The sequence below is a fragment of the Phalacrocorax carbo genome, chromosome 15, assembly GCF_963921805.1.
Source record: "Phalacrocorax carbo chromosome 15, bPhaCar2.1, whole genome shotgun sequence".
Taxonomy (NCBI): Eukaryota; Metazoa; Chordata; class Aves; order Suliformes; family Phalacrocoracidae; genus Phalacrocorax; species Phalacrocorax carbo.
The window spans coordinates 8,759,103-8,779,666 of NC_087527.1; the positions used below are offsets into that span (position 1 = coordinate 8,759,103).

At 45.7% G+C, this 20,564-nt stretch overlaps 3 protein-coding genes across 6 annotated transcripts in view; 2 read left to right on the forward strand and 1 right to left on the reverse strand.

Moving 5' to 3' along the window:
- HECTD4 (HECT domain E3 ubiquitin protein ligase 4) overlaps window positions 1-8,949 on the forward strand; it is a 78,145-nt gene extending 69,196 nt beyond the window's left edge. For all 4 annotated transcript variants that reach the window (XM_064466016.1, XM_064466018.1, XM_064466017.1 and 1 more), the window contains exons 70-76: window positions 8-163; window positions 2,040-2,143; window positions 3,025-3,246; window positions 3,697-3,863; window positions 4,331-4,526; window positions 5,311-5,533; window positions 6,010-8,949. In XM_064466016.1, the coding sequence (XP_064322086.1) occupies window positions 8-163; window positions 2,040-2,143; window positions 3,025-3,246; window positions 3,697-3,863; window positions 4,331-4,526; window positions 5,311-5,533; window positions 6,010-6,146 (1,205 nt within the window). In that variant the 3' untranslated portion in view covers window positions 6,147-8,949. The remainder of the gene's footprint in view (window positions 1-7; window positions 164-2,039; window positions 2,144-3,024; window positions 3,247-3,696; window positions 3,864-4,330; window positions 4,527-5,310; window positions 5,534-6,009) is intronic.
- Window positions 8,950-9,824: 875 nt separating this feature from the next.
- Window positions 9,825-20,354, reverse strand: TRAFD1 (TRAF-type zinc finger domain containing 1). Its single transcript, XM_064466022.1, has 11 exons — window positions 19,963-20,354; window positions 18,484-18,619; window positions 18,357-18,410; window positions 16,896-17,160; window positions 15,596-15,865; window positions 14,785-14,858; window positions 14,388-14,603; window positions 12,419-12,545; window positions 11,800-12,106; window positions 10,982-11,048; window positions 9,825-10,752 (listed from the first exon to the last, which is right to left on the reverse strand). Exons 1-11 carry the CDS (start codon window positions 20,337-20,339, stop codon window positions 10,711-10,713), a joined length of 1,935 nt encoding a protein of 644 aa, XP_064322092.1. The 5' UTR covers window positions 20,340-20,354; the 3' UTR covers window positions 9,825-10,710.
- NAA25 (N-alpha-acetyltransferase 25, NatB auxiliary subunit) overlaps window positions 20,291-20,564 on the forward strand; it is a 32,548-nt gene continuing 32,274 nt past the window's right edge. Inside the window, exon 1 of the mRNA XM_064466021.1 lies at window positions 20,291-20,417. Coding sequence (XP_064322091.1) covers window positions 20,360-20,417 — 58 coding nt within the window. The 5' untranslated portion in view covers window positions 20,291-20,359. The remainder of the gene's footprint in view (window positions 20,418-20,564) is intronic.

Genomic DNA, 20,564 nt, shown 5'->3' on the forward strand with positions numbered 1-20,564 from the left:
GAAATAGGGGAGATCCGTTCTTCAGAAAATTCCTATTTCTGTCAGGCAGCAAGACAGCTAGCCTGTGTGCCATCCTCGCAGCTCTGTGTTAAACTTGCCAGCGGTGGAGACCCTACATATGCTTTCAACATTCGCTTCACAGGGGAGGAGGTTCATGGAACAAGTAAGTCAGGATTACCGAGTTACCAGCACGGGTGACATCAGGTACAGTCGTGAGAACTTACTCCAGGTGGAATCCAAGTTTTCACCAGAACGTGGCTCACATTGACTTTCAGGAGCAGCGTTACTTTGTGGTGTTTGTAGTCCTGCGGATGGAAAAGAATGAAGTATCCAAGAATTAAGCGAGCCAGATGGTTAACTTTCATATTTTAGTTAATACAGCAGGAAGTATGAGTGCCTGGGCGTGCGGCTTTGCTACGCAAAGCCAGTAAATAAAGTAATATGAAGTTGTTTGAAGCATGGGGAGCACACTTAGTAAGAATGTCTCCTCAGGTTGTTTTGATGCTTGGCCATGGTAAACCCAGACTCTGCTGATGGTAAAGTTGGGGTTTTTTAGTACTTTCCTGTTAGCAATGAGCTGGGTGATGCTGCTGTGGTTATCAGTGTTAAAGTGATGTGAGGTTGCATAGCCAATAGATTACCAGCAAATACTAGTATAGGATACATTACCAAATGTAGCTGTCAAGGAAGACGCAAGCGTTAACAATGAAAGATGGTCATGCCCAAGCGAGGTGGGTTTGAGAATTGTTTTTGACTTGACATCAGAAGTACAAACTTCACCTTGTCCCAGCTGAGCTGAAGAGACGGTGAGTATGGTAAGGGGTTTGCTGCTTTAAAAACTGGCCTTAATTTTTGCAGTAAATAGTATTAAAATTGCATCTTACTCGTTTTTGTGAGATATGCAGTATTTCTTGTAGTAATTTTAATAATTTTCATGTGACTGGTTAAAAGAATGAACCTCAGAAAGGAATAAACGTTTAACTGCCCTGACTTGACCTAATTGTTACAGAGACAGAGTCGTCATGGCATAGGACTCCTGCTTTTCAACAGAAAGTGCCTTACTTTATTAAACAAGATGATTATGCCTTCTCTTCTCTTGACACTGTATTTTAATTTGTGAGGTTTCTGTGGAAGCCGTCCAGCCCCATTTGGATATTGCCTCTCTTTGGGGGTGCTGGCTCCCGTGGATGCTACGTGGGTTGCATGTGCTCCAGGAAGAGACTTGACTTAAACAAGAGCCGAGAAAATCTTGCTTTGCAGATCTGTTGAATTACTGATAGGGTGTCAAGGCAAATATTAACTGTGTGTCGAAGAAGAAAATTGATGGCTGCTATGTGAATTAAAGCAGGCTCTGGGAACTGATTGTACTAGGCCCTTTTTGGAGATTCATGGGGGTATATGGAGTTAGAGGAGAAAAACCCCAAATGTACTTCTCATGGTACCAACTAGCGTCATCTATCAAATTGTGTAAAGGAAAAGTCTTGCCAGTGTGCACCTATTAGCTGAACAAAGGGCTCCTTGACGCCTTCTCTCAAGGGGAATTATTTTCTTTTTAAGGTCAGTGGTGGTTACTGACAGTATCTGTAAAGAGATAAATGTTATGTCCACAGCTCAGCATCTGTAATGATTTCCTATGCATTGCCTCGCTGCTTTTAGACGTGGAAATGCTCTGTTATTATGAAGACAGCACCATTCATCTTGTAATCAAGTAACGAATTCCATTTGCAGGCCAACTGGTGTAACAAATGTTTGTGCTAGTCTTACACATAAAGTGCTGGAAGACAAAGCAGCACTTAGGAATTCAGCAGGAAGCAATTCAATGAATTTTTTTTTTGCATGTAATTAACTATTTAAGTGTGACTAGTAGGCTGGCATCTGCCCCACCCTTATTTAAGCCATGTGTCTGTGCAGTCAGAGAGGGTAAGCGTGTAATCTAAGGCATGAAACCTGATTTTGAGATGAATGGCAAATTCTGCTTGAAAGGGTAGTGGTAACAAGCCTCAGAGGGTGTTTCATTATTTTGCCCCTCTCTTTTTCAGGTGGATCTTTCCGTCACTTCCTTTGGCAAGTCTGTAAAGAGTTGCAGAGCTCCTCGCTCTCCCTTCTCCTGCTGTGCCCGAGCTCTGCAGTCAACAAGAATAAGGTGTGATACCTCAGTGCTAGAAATGAAGCTGCTTTTTTCTTTTTGAATGTATGTGTTTGAACAGGAGTAGAACACATGCAGTTAGCAATGCAGAGAGAAGCTTCAGATCAACAGGCCCCGTTAGCACGTCTGACCGGATAGGTCTCACGCGCCTAATAAAACTGAAAATGACTGTTGATAAATCCCCTGTTGCACTTCGAAGGGTATCGCAGGTGCCTGAAGTAGCCAAGGAGGCAAAATTGTGAAATGTAGCAGAATTAAGACTCCTTATCAAAGTTTGCTTAGGAGCGAATCTGGCTCAGCTGTCTGATACCGAGATTGTCCATCCCAAACTAGTGAGGTCGTATCCTGCTGCTGTTACTCCAGGAACGTCACCAGGAAAGTCAGTCGCGTTGCTAGTAGAGCAAGACGCTCCATCCGTGCTATGTTTAGTGTCCTCCTATTTCATGCAGTAGATGTATTATAGAAATAAGATAAAGTTTACGGCCCAACGAATTTGCAGTAGCTGAGGTAAGGATCCTTCCTAGGAATATCCACGAGGTAGCTACGTAGCAAACCTGGTTTTGCATGCCCAGACTGTCTTTCAGAAACATCCCACAACTGAAAGGCTTGGCTGTCGAACTGATAATGTAAATACAGAAAGGTCTTGTGAATGCTGATTAGCAGGGCTTGATCATTAAATTATAAGGTAATGTGATAATATCACTCTGTAATATGTACAGGCTCCATGACACGCTTGAGCAAATCCTTCCGTAGCCAAGTGAACAGTAGTCATTGTGCCCAAATCAGCGTTTTCACAAGCCTGTTACTTGTGGACCTGCAGGGTGTGCATCAATGGTTAAGTATGGGTTTGTGTGCTCTGTTCTGTGTTTTTTCTGAAGGGGAAGTACATTTTGACGCCCAGCCCTATAACCTATGCGGAGGAGCAGTTATTCCATTTCTTCGGGCAGCTCTTGGGTATTGCAATTCGAGCAGATGTTCCTCTGCCACTTGACCTCCTGCCCTCCTTCTGGAAGACCCTGGTCGGAGAGCCACTGGATCCTGACATTGATCTCCAGGAAGCTGACATCCTCACCTACAACTATGTCAAAAAATTTGAAAATGTAAGGAACTTTTTTTCTCTTCCCTTCTCTCCTTTTTTTCAGGGTTTCCCCCATAAGCACATTGTTCTAGTGACTGCTAACTTTACTGCCTGCCTTAAACAGTGGTGGTTGGCTTCACGGCTAGCAGGTGTTCTTCACGTGAGCAGGGTCGTGAAGTGTTTTGACTCATCTTGGGTGCAGGATTTTACATCCTGATGGCTTGAAAAAGCTGCGCAGTCTCCTCTGCTGCCAGGCACAGTGGAATTAGGCTTCTGAAATGTTTACTGGAACTTGGCAGTGCTAAACCAGAAAATAACCCACCAAAGCGGTTACTGGCTGTCAGTGTCCGTGATGTCTCCAGATGATAGAACGAGTGCGCTTTGTACGTTGTGGGGATACCTTAAACGAGTCACAAGAATAATGCAGAACGATGTGCTGGTCGTCAGATACTAGTCTTGCGTTTCATGACAGATAAATGATGAGACAGAACTGGAAGCTCTGTGTGCAGAAATTGCTTCTCAGCATCTAGCAACAGAGAGCCCTGACTGTCCTAACAAGCCATGCTGCAAATTCACCTACCTGACCATGACAGGGGAAGAAGTGGAGCTTTGTCCCAGAGGCAGGCACATTCCAGTGGGGTGAGTAACCACCTTCTTGGCAGGACTTTGCGCTGGGTTACATGGGAAAGAAGCATCTCTAGAATAATTTCAAAGCACCAGGCTCTTCAGAGATGCTTTTATAACAAGCTGAAGGCTGGAACGATCTGGGAAAGCTTTACATTTGCTGGCAGGAACTTGGAGTCACTAGTGCTATTTACTGCCCTTTGTTCTTTAAGCGGTTGACAGCTGAGGAGTAGCGCTTATCAGCTGTTCGCGGGCTTCGGTAAACACCCACAGTTAGGAGGCTTGTGAGAAATGGGCAAGCATGAGAGGAAGCTGAGGAAAGTGGAATGAAATTGGGAAGCATCAGAATTCAAATAGCTTAAAGCTGTTCTCGATTATTCAAAAGCAGAATCTCCAAAAAAACCCTTCTGTACGTAAGGGCCTGGAGCAGGGCAAGAGGCCTCTTACCCGCTCCTTTTTTATCCTGAATCCTGCCCTTGCAGATGGGAGAACAAGGACGTGTATGCAACAGCGATCCGGAGCTTGAGGATGCGTGAGCTGCAGACTCCGGAGTGCATGACTGCAGTGCGTGCTGGACTTGGCTCTATCATTCCCCTGCAGCTGCTGACTACGCTGACCCCTCTAGAGATGGAGCTGAGGACATGTGGGCTTCCATACATCAACCTGGAGTTCCTCAAGGTGTGAAGAACTGCAGCTTTGGCAAAACTTACCTCTCTGACACGTAGAGGAGAGGATCCTCCCACCTGGAGGGTGTTAGGGGAGAGCCTCCTGCTTGTGATGTAGCCAGGACAGTCCTTGTGGAACGCTGGCCTGGACTTGGGCACCCCCCTTTGCCCCCAAGGGAGTTTTTTAAGATTCCACTGGATTCAGAAAATAATAGGAGTGGGGCTTGTTCCAGAGAGGAAGAATGAATTTGCTTTTTAACATCAAATTTTAAACTTATCTCGATCTTATTGAGCTTTATTTGGTACTTGCCACTTGAGCTAAGGGCTGAAAGAGCCATCGCCCCTATTTTGAATTGCAAATTACCTCAGAAAATCTAAAATTAATCTGTAACAGACAACAACTGGTCCTGAACACTTTCATTTCGTTATCATAAGCATTGTGCCATAAAAAAACCTGGTCTTTTGTGTCAGAAGTTGTAGAACGTTCTCATCCACAGGTGTTAGTGTTGGTTTGTGTTTTCCTTAAAGAGCAGCAATGCTGAACTGCCCCAGTCCTGCATATTAAACAAAACAGTAACGTGCGCTGCCCGCACCGCGGGGCAGGCGCGCTGAGAGAAGCCCGTTACAGAAGCTGATGGGCTCTACCATGGCTGGATTTCCTCATGATTTTGAAAAGGCAGGAGAACTTGGGGGGAGGTGTAGTTGCCACCCCCTTCTATCCTCTCAAAGCGTAAGTGGGGAAGGTTTACGAAGGGAGCTGAAAGCAGCAGAGGACATCTTGCTTCCTTTTCTCTTAGGCACACACCATGTACCAGGTGGGCTTGATGGAGACTGATCAGCACATCGAGTTTTTCTGGAGCGCGTTAGAGATGTTCACTCAGGAGGAGCTCTGCAAGTTCATAAAGTTTGCCTGTAACCAGGAGCGAATCCCCTTCACCTGCCCTTGCAAAGACGGGGGCCCTGACACTGCCCACGTCCCGCCGTACCCCATGAAAATAGCTCCCCCCGACGGAGCCGCAGGTACGTTTGCCCACTGTCTCCTACGGCAAGGCAGGTCAGCTCTGCTCGCCTGGCGGTTCCAGCTTTCAGTTCCCCTTTCTTTTGTATTTAAAAGTGTATTTAATGCACAAAGAATGACGAGAGGGGGGCAGGTAGTTACGGCTGTAAATAAGTGAGCGAGCTTGTTTTTAAATGGTGTAAAGATAAAATTTAAAATAAATTCAAGTACTTAAAACATTGCCCTCTAGAGACAGTAAAAGACTTTGTATGGTATTTATCTCATGATTTTAAAATGATTGATTGGACTGTCAGAAAAATATCGGCCCAAGGTCTGACTGAGGAGCACAGCAGAATTTAAGGTTCAAGGGACATGTTACAGGCAGGAATTTTATTATTTTGATACTTCTTAGTAAGAGGCGTGGGGGAAGGATGTCTTTGGGGACTAAGGTGGAAAGCGGAGGGCATGTTCAGACCCTTCTGGTGCTGCTTCCCCGCAGGTTCGCCAGACTCTCGGTACATCCGTGTGGAAACGTGCATGTTTATGATCAAACTTCCTCAGTACTCCTCGCTGGACATAATGCTGGAAAAGCTCCGCTACGCCATCCATTACCGCGAGGATCCCCTCAGCGGCTGAGAGCGAGAAGGGGATGCCTGGAGGTGACTGTCCGGACTGTTTCATGGCTCTGCTAACGTTGGAAACCCTTCAATTCACATAAAAATACCTCCTGTAACACTGTGTGACGAGCTGGAGGTTGATTTATTTTCTGAACTTTTGTTCCCGTTACAATAATTACTGGAAGACTTACATTTTGTATTTGTAGACTTTGTGGTGGACTGGTTATTTTGCTGCCTTGTTTGTGGAATATTTGTAGGATAGTTTAGTAAAGACCAGTTTGTGTATAATTTAATTTTGAAAAGCCTTTAAACATGTACATTTCTAATTTTGTAATTTACAACGATATTACCCATGCGAACACAACGCAAGTGAGGGCGTTCTGGGTTCGGGAGCACTCGGAGGTGAAGGCTCGTAGATCGCTCTCCCCTGAAACGTTTTTGAGTACAAAAATGGAAAGTGTCGGGTGTGGGGAGGGAATCGCTGCGGGCACCTGCAGGAGCAGAGCGCGGTACCTCTGTCGCAGGCAGAGGTCGTGCAGAATTTCTAGCACTTGCTTGAGTTTTAGAGCAGGAAATACGCTGCCAAGCTGCATGTTTACGTTTCCACCATTTTCTTCTAACTTTTTAAACTCTAAGCAAGCACACGGGTAGCTGCCACAGTTAATTTGGGGTTTCAGCTGAGCACTTCTGATTAGGAAGATTTATAATGGAAAGAACAGTGAAAGGGCCATAATTCAGTTGTGTTCTTGCCCTAGATGTTCTTGAATGTCTGCTTTGCTTAGCAACAAAGTAACTTATTGTAATTAAAATATTAGCAGAAACAAAATGGCTTCTCTCTCTATGGTGTAAGATACCACAGTTCACGCTTATAATCTGTGACTTTATCCTATTTCCAAACACGCTCTCAGAATAAGCAGTGTGTGCTTAAACACCTGGAACTCGTTTTTGTACTCAAAAATGATCTTTGATCTATGAGCAAATTATCCTGGAAATGTGACACCCGAGAGGAGGATGAGGTGGGGGAAGGCACAAAGTTAGGCGTTTGAAGGTGAAGCTTCTATTTTCTGTGGAGAGATAATAGCAGACTGTGGAGAGAGAACAATTCTCTGACTTTTGTATCTTGTGAAACACGTTCTGGGGTGGTTTCAAAAGAACACATCAACACCTGTACCTTCCTTTACTCGTATAAAAGCGCTTGCCCTGCGCTGGGTGCGTTTAAAAGTACGGCACTGCTTTGTTGATCGCTTAGAACCCGGCACGAGCGAGAACTGCCTGCGTGCTGCAGAACCGAAGAGAACACGCTGAAACCACTGCTGTGCGACGGCTCGGTGCTATATGTAAGTTAAGTGCCAGCACTGAGCTGCGAGTCCGTTGTTTTCCTTGCGACGTGCTTAGCGCGCGTCAGCCACGCAAAGGGTGGTGTGTGTGTAACTGTACTTGAAGGTCGGTCTTGTATGTCTCTCTCTAGAAGACAGCATACACTAACGTGGCTTGTCGGTGGTGATGGGTATCGAAACCGCTGTATTTATTGTATATTATTGTGAATATTGGGTGTGATGATTGTGTGGAACTTGGAAGATGTAAGAGAGAAAAGCCTGAACAAGTGTGTATATTCCTGTTCTTCTGTGAGCGAATGGAAAAATGTGTGTGCAGCAGTTGTAGAGATAGTTGTTGGCATACGGAGTCTCCTGTGGTTAGGAAAGCTGTGTAACCCTCCTATTGCATATTGCCCTTTCAAAGGAACAGATACATGTAGGAAGAATATTTACTCTTCAATCTTGTCCATTTCCACGTAGAAGCATATATGTAGCTGAGAAATCATTCAGAGTAAGCGCAAACACACGTGGAGTCTACAAAGACCAAGGGGAAAACGAAGCAGAAGGAATGGCGTGGAGCGGCGTGTTCCCGTCCGGACGTGCGCTCCCAAACGGGTGCCGCGAGGGAACGTGAAGAAGGTCGGTTGGATTTCACGGCAGAACTGTTGTTGCTGACAACGATACGCCTGGGGTTTCTTTCTGGCGATTGGATCGCGGGTTTGCATTGGGCTTAAATCGCCCATTTCAAGCCCGTAATGCTTTGGGTGGGCTCGCAGCGCAAATGCCCCCTCGCTCGCAGGGGTTCGGGAGCTCGGTGTGCCAGTGTCCGCCAAGGCTATGATTACAGCTGTGAGTCAGAAACTGCTGCTAATGTCTGTCCTCTCCTTCCAGAGAGCACATGGGAGCAGAACATATCTGCATCTTGGCCCTGAAAAGTGTGCTGTAAAGTTACTTGATACGTATTTATTACAATTAATTATTTATGATTACAAATAACAAACTTTCAGTCAATGCTGTTTACACCTTGCTGTGTAAATGAAGCTTCTTATACAGGAAAAATGTCACACCAATAAATAACCTTCATTGACTTGGGTTTGTTTTTTCTGAAGAGCGCTATGAGCCCTGCAGGAGAGTGGGTCGTGGTGGGGGCCCGGCTTTTCTTTTTACGTTACTGGGAAGGAAGTGCTGCAGTGGTTCAACTGTAGCTCAAATGGCCTTTTAATTAAAGCTTTTCTAATCATCGTTACTTCCTTGTGCTTTAACGGAACTTGACAGTGTCTGTACTAGGCTTGTTTGTCAAAGCAAAGATCGGTTTGTGATTTTTTTTTTTTTTTTTACTATATATTCCTTCAGAATGTAAAATTATCCTAAACAATGGAAAAACTCTGGAGCTGGGTATTAGTTCTAGCTTGGTGTGTGTCCATCTTGGTACCGTACACAGCATTAACCTGTTAAGTGCTCTTGGCCATACAGTGTACACTTGCATAAAGGCGATTCTTAACATCCCTTTAGACGTACTGTGTCCTTATTTGGGGCTGGAAATAGTTGAAATCCTCCGACTGCCAAAGCTGCGTTGATGCAGAGGATTAGAACTGCTAGAAATGAAGCTGAGGTTATCTGCTTTTAAATCCCACTTTTATGGGTTAATACACTGTAATTTGTATTTACTTGGAACAGAAATGTAAATATTTTGTACAAAAGGGAAAGGAAGCACAATGATTGCTAATATTTCCTTAATGGCGAAAGTGCAGTATTTCTCGTGCCTGAGGCATAACGCAGGCTCAGCCACGTCGTCGGCTCGGTAGTTAGTTATTTTTCACACTGACAGTTTCTGAACGAGGCGTCCTGTTCACCTTCACGAACCACACGAAGCCAGCTTAGAGTCCCTTATCTTGCCATAGCAGTTTTCCCCAGAAATGCCATCGCAAGGTTGTTTCCCACCTGTTTTTAAATACCTTTATTCTGCTTTTCTTGTATAAATAAACGCTTACATTTGGTGGAAGCGTCCGTAAAATGTCTTTATTTTAAAACCAAGCTCCCTTCAGCCATCATTAGCCTCCCGCAGCAGCCTTGCCCTAGAAGGGCGACGGGCTCACGAGCCCTGCTGACGCCACCTCCGCTACCCCGCTGCTTAGGCAGATGCCCACGGGCCAGCTTTCGCATTACCAATTCCCTAAGGCTGGGCCAAAGCACAACGGCTGACCCAGCTCCCGTAGAACATTAGGGCTTTGTTAATGCAGGTAATAACGGTGGAGCACAAACTAACGAAGCCCGCTGCTCCCGACTCTGAACTGGCCAGCACTAGGTGGGGGTGAGAAACCTGCCCTCAAACGGCATTTGTGATCCCACGTCACCTCGTGCAATAGACTTTTACTATGTGATGGTTTGGGACATGATTAGATAAAACTTTATTACAAGGAATTTAAAAAGCAGGGACTAATACAGCACTAAAAAGCATCTTACGGCTGTGGGCTCAGAGCTTCTCCCCGACAACCGTGGTTCCCCCTCTCCCTTCCCCGGGCACGTCTGGTACCAAGCTGTGACGTGGGGGTGGAGGCGCAGCCCCCACCACCCCCGGGGTGCTTGCAGCGGCGCCTGGCTGAGCCCTGCCCAGGGAGGCAGGTATGCCGCGCAGCTTTGGGAACGGGCTCTGCTGCAGGCTCTCTCGTGACACCCCACGGCCCCCCGCTCCAGCTCCTGCTGCAGAGGGCCGGCTGCGCCAAGCCGCTCGATGCGACCCCGCATCCCCAGCTGAGTTGCCCAGACCAGCTGCCCTCGCAGTGGCGGGACCTCTCCAGTGCAGAGCCCAGCCTTCGAAGGGCTCAGGTCAGCTCCCGGCCGATGCCAGAGAAGCAGCGGGCCCAAGCTGAGAGCTGGCTTTTGGTTTTCATCGACTTGCTGGCTTCACAATAACTAACTAGCACAGGAGCAGCAGGGCACCTGTGTGAAGCTCAGTATGTCAACAATTCCCTTTCACTGGGTGTCACAAAGAGCCAGTACGGAAACATAACCCAGGTGGTTCCCAAGGCAGGAGCATACCTGCTGTCTGGGGGTGGTGCCAATACAGAGCACAGAAGTAAAAACTTGTTGTATATGCTCACAAATTAGAGATAGATATAAAAAGGCCACTGTCTATAAAAATTTAAATTCATAGAAAGTCCTCAGTGACAGGGCAATATAGGAGTTCACTTGCACTCAGCTAAATAAGTACTCGAGTGCACAGTAATAGTGTCCAGAGTGCCGAATGTGTTTTTCGTAAGTGGTGGATCACTTCTCTGGATGACCAGATGATGGGCTCTGTACTTTTGCCTAAAGCGGGGGAAAAAAAAGTAAAAATGCTGGTTTCAAAGAGTACTTGATAACAAGCAACTAATAAACACCTCCCTGAAGCAGGAAGGACTGTAAAATAAGCTCATTGTCCTGGCAAAGCTATTGCTCAAGGGGTAACAGCCAGGCACTGTTCCCTCTGAAATGGAGGCGTCCAGCCTGCACCCGCCCACCGAGCGAAGCAGCACGGTCCTGGCACCAGCTGCCTTACCTTGGTGTTCCTGCGCCTCATTCCAACTGGACCGTCCGCCATCCCGAGGCTCCTTCCTCTTCCATTGCTGTAGGAAAAGAACAGGGACGCTTCCTGGTGAAGCAAGCCTACCCCTTTCAGTGCTCTTTCTGCTGAATACACGTAGGTCCTTCACTCCAGGGAGACGCTGGAAGGTCTGGGAAGAAGCCCTTCATTCTCCTGAACCATGACCCAGTTATTTTTGTAGCAGAACCACCACAGCCTGGTCAACTGCCCACAGGCATTTCAGTAACACACACTGCACCGCAGGGGGAAAAACCCAACAGGTGGCTGAGGCCAGCGGTAACGCAAGCTGAATTAAGCAGCAAAGAAAGTAGGTGATGAGCCATAAAGGCACCACGCTAAAATTTTTTTATTTCATTTTAGGTTTACGCAAGTTTGAGTTTTGAAGGAGCGCAGAGAAAAGCCGAGAGTGCTACAACGGCTAGGTAACAGTGTTGGATAACGCCTTGTCTCCCAGTGACCATTTTGTCCATTCTATTTTGATACAAAAGTTTGGGACTCAGATAAGCAGCAGTCAAATTAAGCTGAAGGAAACCCTTTCAGCCACAGACAAATATGAGGGAATCCAGATTTGCACCCTATGGAAATGAGGCAGAGGACCAGAACAGATTTGTCACTGCTGCTGCTGTTGGGCTGCTCCCATATGAAGATCAGAATGTGCCAAGCCTGAGGCTGCGCCCCCCCTTTCAGCAGAGCAAATCATCAGGTGCCACTGAGCCCTTACGCTTTAGGGCAGGCCCGGGCTGGCTGCCTGAAATGGCAGAGAAAGGCAGTACCTTGGTTGGGCTGGAGAAGTTCTCGAGGAGCTGGATGTGAAGGCTTCAGAATGAGAGTCGTGAGTAGGTCTCGCACGTGGCGTCGTCCCTCCTGCAGATTCACTCGCACCGCTGTTCTTCGGTCCTCCCTCGCTCCCAGCCGCTTTCCTGAGCTTCCCCCTTGATTCGGGAGCATCGCTAGCTCTCGCTGAAGAGGACAGCAGTGTGTTCCTGGTGTTTGCCGTGTTGCTCAGTGACTTGGTCCCTCGTGCAGGATGGCTGAGCCTCTGCTGCCCAAAGCCTTCTGTGCACCAAGGAGAGACATCTCCTGAGAGGACAAGAATACAGCGCTTCATAGAAATAGTAAATGGAGCATGAGACATTAGAGACTAGTCAGACAACAAAACTAGACCTAATTTCCATTCCAGCAGTACAGGGCTTCATAACCAAGATCTCTGAGGATACTGAGTTTCACGGATTTAATCTTTCTTGTGTCAAACTAGACCAGTGGTAGGGGATCAAAGGTTTTTAAGTTTTGGAGACAGAACAGGGTAACACCACCTATTCAGCTTGGAACAGGCAGAGTGTTCCTGCAAATGCAAAGGAAAACAGTGTGCTTAAGTCTGTGTTTTGCCCACACCTTGATGCCTGATTCGTCTCCGAGCCAGCTCTGGTGATTCTCTTCTCTCTCTGTTGGCTTGAGGAGCGAGCAGCTGCCGAGATGGAAAGCTGGCTGCTGGCCTGGCCGGGCGCAGGTCACAATGGTGCTAAAGCAAAACATACATTTGACTGTTTAAACGACAGCTCCTTCAGACTCATTCCTGCAAAAACACTGCAGAGCATCACCCCTTGGAAAGATTAAGGTTGGTGGGAATTGTTTTTAGGAAGAGGCAGATATTGCTTGCTGACACCCACATCCTCTCTTTCACAGAGCTTAGGAATAACCACTAGCTATCACAGGGCCTGAGCAAAAACGGAACTGGCAGCATGAGCCAGCCCTGCTGAACAGAACAACCCTGTATTTGGGGCCTCGATGCCAGCCAGCCAACAACCAGACCCTCTCTTATGCAGCCTTCCACCTCTCACACCTAAAAATGACCCTGCAAAGCCAGTCCCAAGCATGGGGAAAGCAGCCCTGAGGGACCGTCACTATAATTCTGATCAAGTTCCTGATACCAACCTGGTATCAGTGCCATCATAAAACCCACATCTAATGACAAAAATCAAGTTAGAAGTGATTTCCAAATCATGCTGCCCCAGAAGTGCCCCCATTGGCTACCCTTGTCATGTTTTTCTGCAGGTTAATTACATCAAGGAACAACAAAACAAGGAGACAGAAACCCATAGGATACACACCAAAAACCTGAACTAGAAAGGGAATCATTTGCTGCCCTTGTTAGATACCAGGAATACCAGGTGGAATACAAAACTTTAAATACAGGGTGTCCTTTTTGTGATTTGCAAACAAACTATATTGTGGCAACTCAGCATCCGTCACTGATTTTTAACAAGTCCTGATTATTGTACACAAACGTCACCAAAAATATTAGAAGCTTGTAAATAAAGCCGACTTTGCACTCTGCATTTCCAAAATAGATAGGGTGAGAGAAAAACACCAAAGTCTTCCAACAGCCAGCTGTAACAGGAAGTGGATGGGACTTCTCCTTAGTGTCAAGCCCTACTATTTAGCAAAGGAGAAGCTATGAAATTTTATCAGATCTCATTTCTACTAATACTACATTTGCTGTCACCAAGGAGAGGAAAGGCCTAGAAAAACAAACCAGCAAAATACAGCTTCACTAGTTCGTTAGGACTGTAGGAACTTTTAACTTCCCAGTTCCTTCAGCCATGAAACAAAATGAGCAAGTTCAGCATTTTCGTAACTTTGTAACAGCAGCAAATTCCAGAGGACTGTCTCTTCTATGTGCACGCCGCCTGCCAAATCTGCTCTTTCGGTGTACAGAGCATTAAAGAACCAAGTGGTCTAGCTGGTCCCTGTCCAGCATTCTTGAAAAGCAGTAACAGCTTCAGCAGTACCAAGACCTGGCATTCCTTCCATATTACTAGTATCAGACAGCAACATTACAGAAGCATCAGAACACCCCGCAAGCCCTCTGCAGCACCCATCACTTCATAAACCCACCACCACTCTCTTAGGCTGAGCCTCAGACAAATCCACACTCTTACCCTTTCTCTCTCCCCACCTACCCTCTGAGATGTTCCTCCATCTCCCAGATTTGCAGTCTGTGTTGTCTACTTCCTCTCCTACCTCCGCAGGCCACGCGCTTGTGCTCCTCTCCTCCCCCCTCAGCCGTGACTCATACATCCTGGTTTCAACATAACTTTTATGTCAAAGTCAAACATTTGTATTGTGCAATTTCAGGGGCTTTTTTTTAGCTTTCATTATAAAGACTTTCAAAAATAATAGTTATTCTTCAGTAAGAGCCTCAGCATACCACCGCCTTTCAGATGGGGCCCAAGAGGCTTTGTTTAGGAAGATCTAGCACAGGGTACAGTTACATGGATGCCTGAAACATAAGAGGCTGCAGGACTTGGCATAGTTCTTGAACAACTGGATGGGATACAACCAACCAAGTTCTGTTTAGTACCTGATGATGAAAGAGCATCTCCTCTTCTAGTTTGATGCCACAAAATTCACATGGAATCATGAAGTTCCCTTCTGTCTGGACAGCTTGGGGCTGGGACGAAGAGAGAAACCTACGGCTTTTGGACCCAGTAGCACGTAGACCATCATATTCTCGTGGATTTAGAGAAGAACTTATTTTACTGAACGAGGCAAAGGCACTTGCTGGGTTACAACCTGTCTGTTAGGCAAGCAACATGGAAAAATTAGCTCTCTGGACTTTAAAAATCATGCTTTGCAAAGACAAAATTGCTGGAGTTCTCACAGCATCACTGAGTGAAGACTGCACCCTTGTTCAGTCACAGCAGCAGAACACAGTCTTTACTGCAAACCCTTAGATACGATACAAGAAAGTACTAAACCTGATGAAGAATCAGATCTTCGGCAGGGTAGAGCTCCTCACAAAATTCACATGGCAGCATGATGATCTCGTCATCTGCAAAGTAAGTCATGGTTATATCCTCTACCATAGAAAAGTCCAATGCAGTCGGCTCGACTTATCATCAAAATTCCTAAGCAACAGACTCCTGTTCTGTGCCACAGGACAGCAACCAGAGCAAACACTGAAGAAATAGCTACTCCAGCCCCACTTGCTGAATTTTACAAAAGCAAATTCACATAACCCAGAGTGAGAACAATGTTTCGGAGTCAAAGATACATCGAACTGTCTGGTAAAAAAGCCTATTACTGCCTTCAAGAAACTCTTTAGTACCATTTCTGCTTTCAAAATAAGCCAGAACTTAAGGTCTCCCCCACATTCTCCCTTCTTATCATGTTTACTTCACCAAGGAAGTTATCACCTACTCAGTTGTTATGAAGCTCTCAACACATATCAAGGTCAGAGATTCACTAGAGCTTTTATTTCTTCTTCCCTTGCAGCCTTGCTTTAGTAATACCTCTTTGAATGAAACTATTTTAAATGCTAATATTGCTAAGTTTTGAGGAACCAGAGAAAGTTTAAGAAAGGAAGGAAGAACGGTACTTACAGAGAGCCTATTCTCCTGTGTATTAATTATCTAAAAATGATTTAGAGGGAGTCTCAGAGAGACTCATTTTGACATTTTAAAATACCTCAATAATCTTTGACTTCCCCAGTCCGAGAATCCTCACTTCCCTTCTCCATTCTCTCAAACTTTATGGAAAAAAACCCACCACAACAGCATTTATACTTACTCTTTATGTGGTTTGACGTGCTAAAAGACACTGAAGAGTCACAGGAGAAAATATTTGACTTGTCTGTTTCATTAAGACAGGCCGACAGCACAGACTCTTTGGTGTAGTAGTTCTCCCAGAAGTCACTGGGCATTTCATCTGCAGTATTACTGAGAGGATTATTCTCATTTTGTAGGCTAAGAGCCAACACATAGTCTAAATCGGCGTTCCACTCTTCATAAAGTGAAGAATGAGTATTTTCATTTCTCTCCAGCTGCTCCAGTTCATCCTCTTCAAAAGATAAATATAAATTTGAGAGAACATTAAGTCTGCAACAAGCAGTTCACTTTCATGCATGAGACTAGCTCAGCCACGAGGGTTTCACACGTGCACGTGTGGACGCTCATGGAGGTGAGCGTTTCAAAGCCTAGAAGGACACCTGTATCAAATTCAGGAGGAAGAAGGAAAACACTCAACTATTTATGTTTGTAACAAGCAAAAAAGGAGAAAAGGAAGGAAGTCATTCCTCTTACTCCAAAAGCTTGAACTTAAGCTTCTTGGGAGCTTTGCAAAGTCATGGAGGAACCTTCTATGATCTACACCGTGAACGAGGTCCAATAAATATACTGTAGTCTCGGCCCTTTTACAAGGCTGAAACGTTTCCACATTGTTTCCTCAGTATATTGAAGGGAAAACAAATTCCTTTTAACAATATTACATTTGACAACAGCGGGAATTGTATATGTACAGAAGAAAACCATGGAATCTTTTCTGGTAGGAAAGCTATGGGACACTACTGCGGAAATGTGCAGCACTACATATGTGAACCCTCATCCAGATCTCACCTACCCTTCTACTTAACTGATGTAAAGAGGAGCGCAGCTGCTAAACAAAAACAGACAGAATTTGCAGTGAGCAAACAACTCCAATTTCATTTTTAAGCTAGATGCTTTGAGACAAAAGAACAGGCAGTGGACTGGGCTTTCACACTGGGTACCTCAGCAGTCCTCTATTTAGTTGGCTTATACCTTTGCAGTTCTATTCCACAGTAAAGTGGTCCCGCTCACATTGCCTCTGGAGCTTTCATTATTCAGTGTTTTTACAGAAAGCAATTACAAAACCTTATACTTGGATCTGCTGCCAAACATCAAATTAGAAGCCAGTTATTACTCTCTCTACACCTTACCTCACTTTTGACTTCTTTGTGCTGCTGAAACATTTCTTCTGCTAATGTCCTTAAGTGCTTTGTCTCCTACACAGCTGCTATAAATCTGCTTTTCTAGCACCCTGGGAACTCTCCACAAAGGCCCAGTGCGGTTACCTGATCTTAGTCCATTTCTAAGGTCTCGAAGGGTGTGCAAGTCTGCATCCTCATCCTCAAAGCGAGGCACCGTTCTCACTTGTTTCACCTCTTGCCCACAGACTCGAGGATGGTCTTTTAGATCTTTCACCATGATGTTATGACCGCACCCACCACACCTCTCAGTCCGAGCTCCACAGTAAATTTCATGGTCCTGGAGCTTGTTGAAACTCAGCTGTATGTCACAGTACTGGCAGACGGCAGGGCGCAGAGGGCACGCTGATGCCTGGAAAAAGAAAGAGGGATTATTATTCTTCACATATGGAAGACTGAGGCAAAGGTGGAGGGAGGTTCTCAGTTTGCTTAAGAGTTGAGCAGTCTATTGTTTCTTTAGCCAGACCCGAAGCTACACTAAAGAAAAGCCTGGAATAAGATACTATGTGAGAAATATAAGAACAACACGTTGTATAACCTGTGTATAAACACACCAGCTGAAGCACTCCAAATACTTAGAAAATGCTTTTTAAATCTGTAACGCTTGGACAGCAGATTCACATGGTGCTTTTTGAAGTTAGCTTTTACACACAGTCTTGACATCCAGTACTAATCAGATTTCACTGAGTACTGCTAAAAACATGTTAGCGTGTGCTATATTAGGGAGCAGATTTACAGCACATTTACTACTCAACAAGAATTGCCTGCGTATGTTTGTTACACTACATTGAATGACAGCTAAGTTGCCCTTCAAATTGGGTTAAACAGAGAAGAAATACATGTTATAATTGCAGGTGCTGCAGTAATACATCATTTGCTTTATAAACAAAACTAAAAGCACTACACACAAACATGCAGGATAAACTACTTTCAGGGTTTTGAACTGGACATATCTTCAAAGAAAATTTTTATCTCGCCAATAAGGAGACTCGTGTGGCACTTCCAGAGCTGCCTTTAAATGAGCTTTACATGAGAGCAAGGGAAGGCACTGATATCTATAACAAGACTGCCTGTGACAGCAGCCAACTGGTTTCAGAAACTCAGAAAATTGCACTGTGTCCCATTTTAGTTTATTTTACAAGCTCTTTTAAAAGTCTGTTTGGACACGATGAGTTATTAAAACTCACATAATGACCACAGCAGAGTCAGAAATCTGTAACATTAAAGGAATTTAAAAAGTCAAATTAATTATATTCTGTACTTTTAAAATAGCATACCACTTTTCATCTTCACCCCTGACAAGGACAAAATCACCAGTTAGCACAGATAGCCCTTTCATAAGAAAGCCTGAGCAGGCTCCACCACTTTAAGGCAGTTTCCAGCCACATTCTGTCAGCGGGTGCGAATTTAGAAAGCACGTTTCAATAAAAAGGATGCATCAATCACAGGTTGTAATCCAGGTCTTGGCTGACCGAAACAGTCTAGAATCAGTGCTTAGAAATACCATAGACTATCTTCCAAGTGTCCAATAATATAAAGTCCACCAACCTCATGATCCTTCAAGAGAAATTTTTCTATCTTCGTGCTACACTTGCAGGTCACCTACAATAAACAGTCCTTGTTATATTAATTGCCATAGAAGTCAGCAGTTTTAGAGGAGAAATTTGTTTCTCACCTGCACATGTTCAGACTCAATATGGTTCTTCATTTCAGACTTTGGGATTAATTCACTGCAGTAGCGGCATACTTCAATATTTCTGCTGCAGTGGATTTCATGCATGATGAAATTAGCAACAGGAATCTCCTTTTTGCTATGAGAGGTCACAGAGGTTACTTTTCAGAAAATACACTGACAATGATTTCAAGCAGTTTTTCATTTAAAAAAAAAAATCCTAAGAAAGCTTTCTGTGAATTCACGGGTTAGAGAACTGACTAACGACAGAGAAACACAAGCCCAACCAGGCCTCCACATTCCTTTACAGTTGGCATACTAACATATATAGTGTGCAACGGTCACAGTTTTCATACTTTATTAAGATAAAATCAAGGTGGATTTATTTCCTTGTGGGAAAGACAAATTTTGCAGCATAAACAAGTTATCACCAGGTTCAAGTTAATAAACTAATCTGAGAAGATAAAAGTTTCTTCCTGAAAATAACTTGGCTATGAGAGATCAAACAGTGCTCTGCCTGGATAAAATAAAGAACAGATCCTGTTAGGCCAGATCTGTTCAGGGCATGATAACGGTAACCATATCACTCTATAGCCAAAATTCCCAAACTCACCTCATTTCTATGATACTCATTTTCCTTTCCTGAGGAGGATGCAAGGCTTATGAACACAAAAGGTGCAAAAAGAACTGAGGCGCTAGAAGCTCTTATTCCTGCCCTCAAGCAGGCAGCATCATTTCTAGGTGGATGTATCATTCCCCCTCTGCACACAAGAACACAGTCTTCAAAACACCAAAACTAACTTTATAACCTACAGCTTAATGCCTTTCACATCACAAAGGAAAAACACTACAGCCTGGCAAAGCAACAAAGTCCAACAGCAGTGTCTAAACTGCGCATACTCACTGCTTGCAAACAAACTAGACTGATGTTGCAAGAAACTGCTTGGATTGCGATGTCTCTTTGAGGAAAAAAAAAGTTAATTTCTTTAGCTGCGTGTATTCAAGATGCAACTCATGAGATGACATAATTATCACTCAACGTATTGGAGTGTCTGAAGAAAGAGAATCTACAGAGAGAAACAACTGCCACAATATGTGCCTATTAATTCTGTTTCTATATCTCTGCCTCTGAGCCACAAAGCTGCTAAAGGAAAACCTGGAATCAAGTACTTCATGTGCACCTCGCTAAAAGTCTTTACTTCTATTTGAATACTTTGGTTTCTATCTAGTTGCCTGTTAAGTCAGAAACTTGGCTAAAGGTTGGGAAAGTTACTTTCTAAGACGTTAATACTTGCAAAGTGAAACCAAAACCCAAACATTTCTAAAAAGATAGTATGCTCATTATTAATTTGCACCTTCTAGTATTCCGCAGCATTTCAAGGGAATATATACTGCTTACTTATTTAATCCCTGAGCTTCCTGCCCAAAGGACAGGCCCCAACACACAGACGCCCCTCCCGAGCGCTCAGTTTCATTTCTTACCAGTTGCCACACAGCCGGGCTTCCGCCTCGGAGACTGCAGCTATCGCCATGGCTCTGTCCGGGGCGCTGAAGGAGCGGCACCCCCTTCCCCTCAGCCCCGCACGGCCGGGGACACCCGCGCCTCGCCGGGGGAAGAAGGGCGGCCGCTCCCTTCCCTCAGCCGCGGAGGGGGCGGGGGGCGCGTGGGCCTCAGAGGAGGGAGGGCACACCCCGCCGTGGCGGCGCGGGCCGGTTGCGGCGGGAATCGCCTCAGCCCCGGGAAGAGGAAACGCCGTCCCCACCGCCCCGGCTCCCCGCACCGGGCCCGGCCCCGCCCCGCGCTCCCTCCCGGTCCCTTCACCCCCGCCCCCGGGCCGGCCCGGCCGGCGGCTGCGCATTGCCGTTCTGCGCTCTCATCATGGCGGCGCGGGGCCATGTGCAGGACCCCAACGACCGGCGCTTGCGGCCCATCTACGGTACGGACCCCGCAGCCCCCCGGTCCCCCGGCCCGGCGGGCCGCCGCGGCCCCGCGGGGTTACCCCGGCCCGCCCGGGGACGGCGCGGAGGGACCCGCCGGGCGGCCCGGCCCGGCAAGCGCTGGCTGGCTCCTGCGGCGGGGCCCG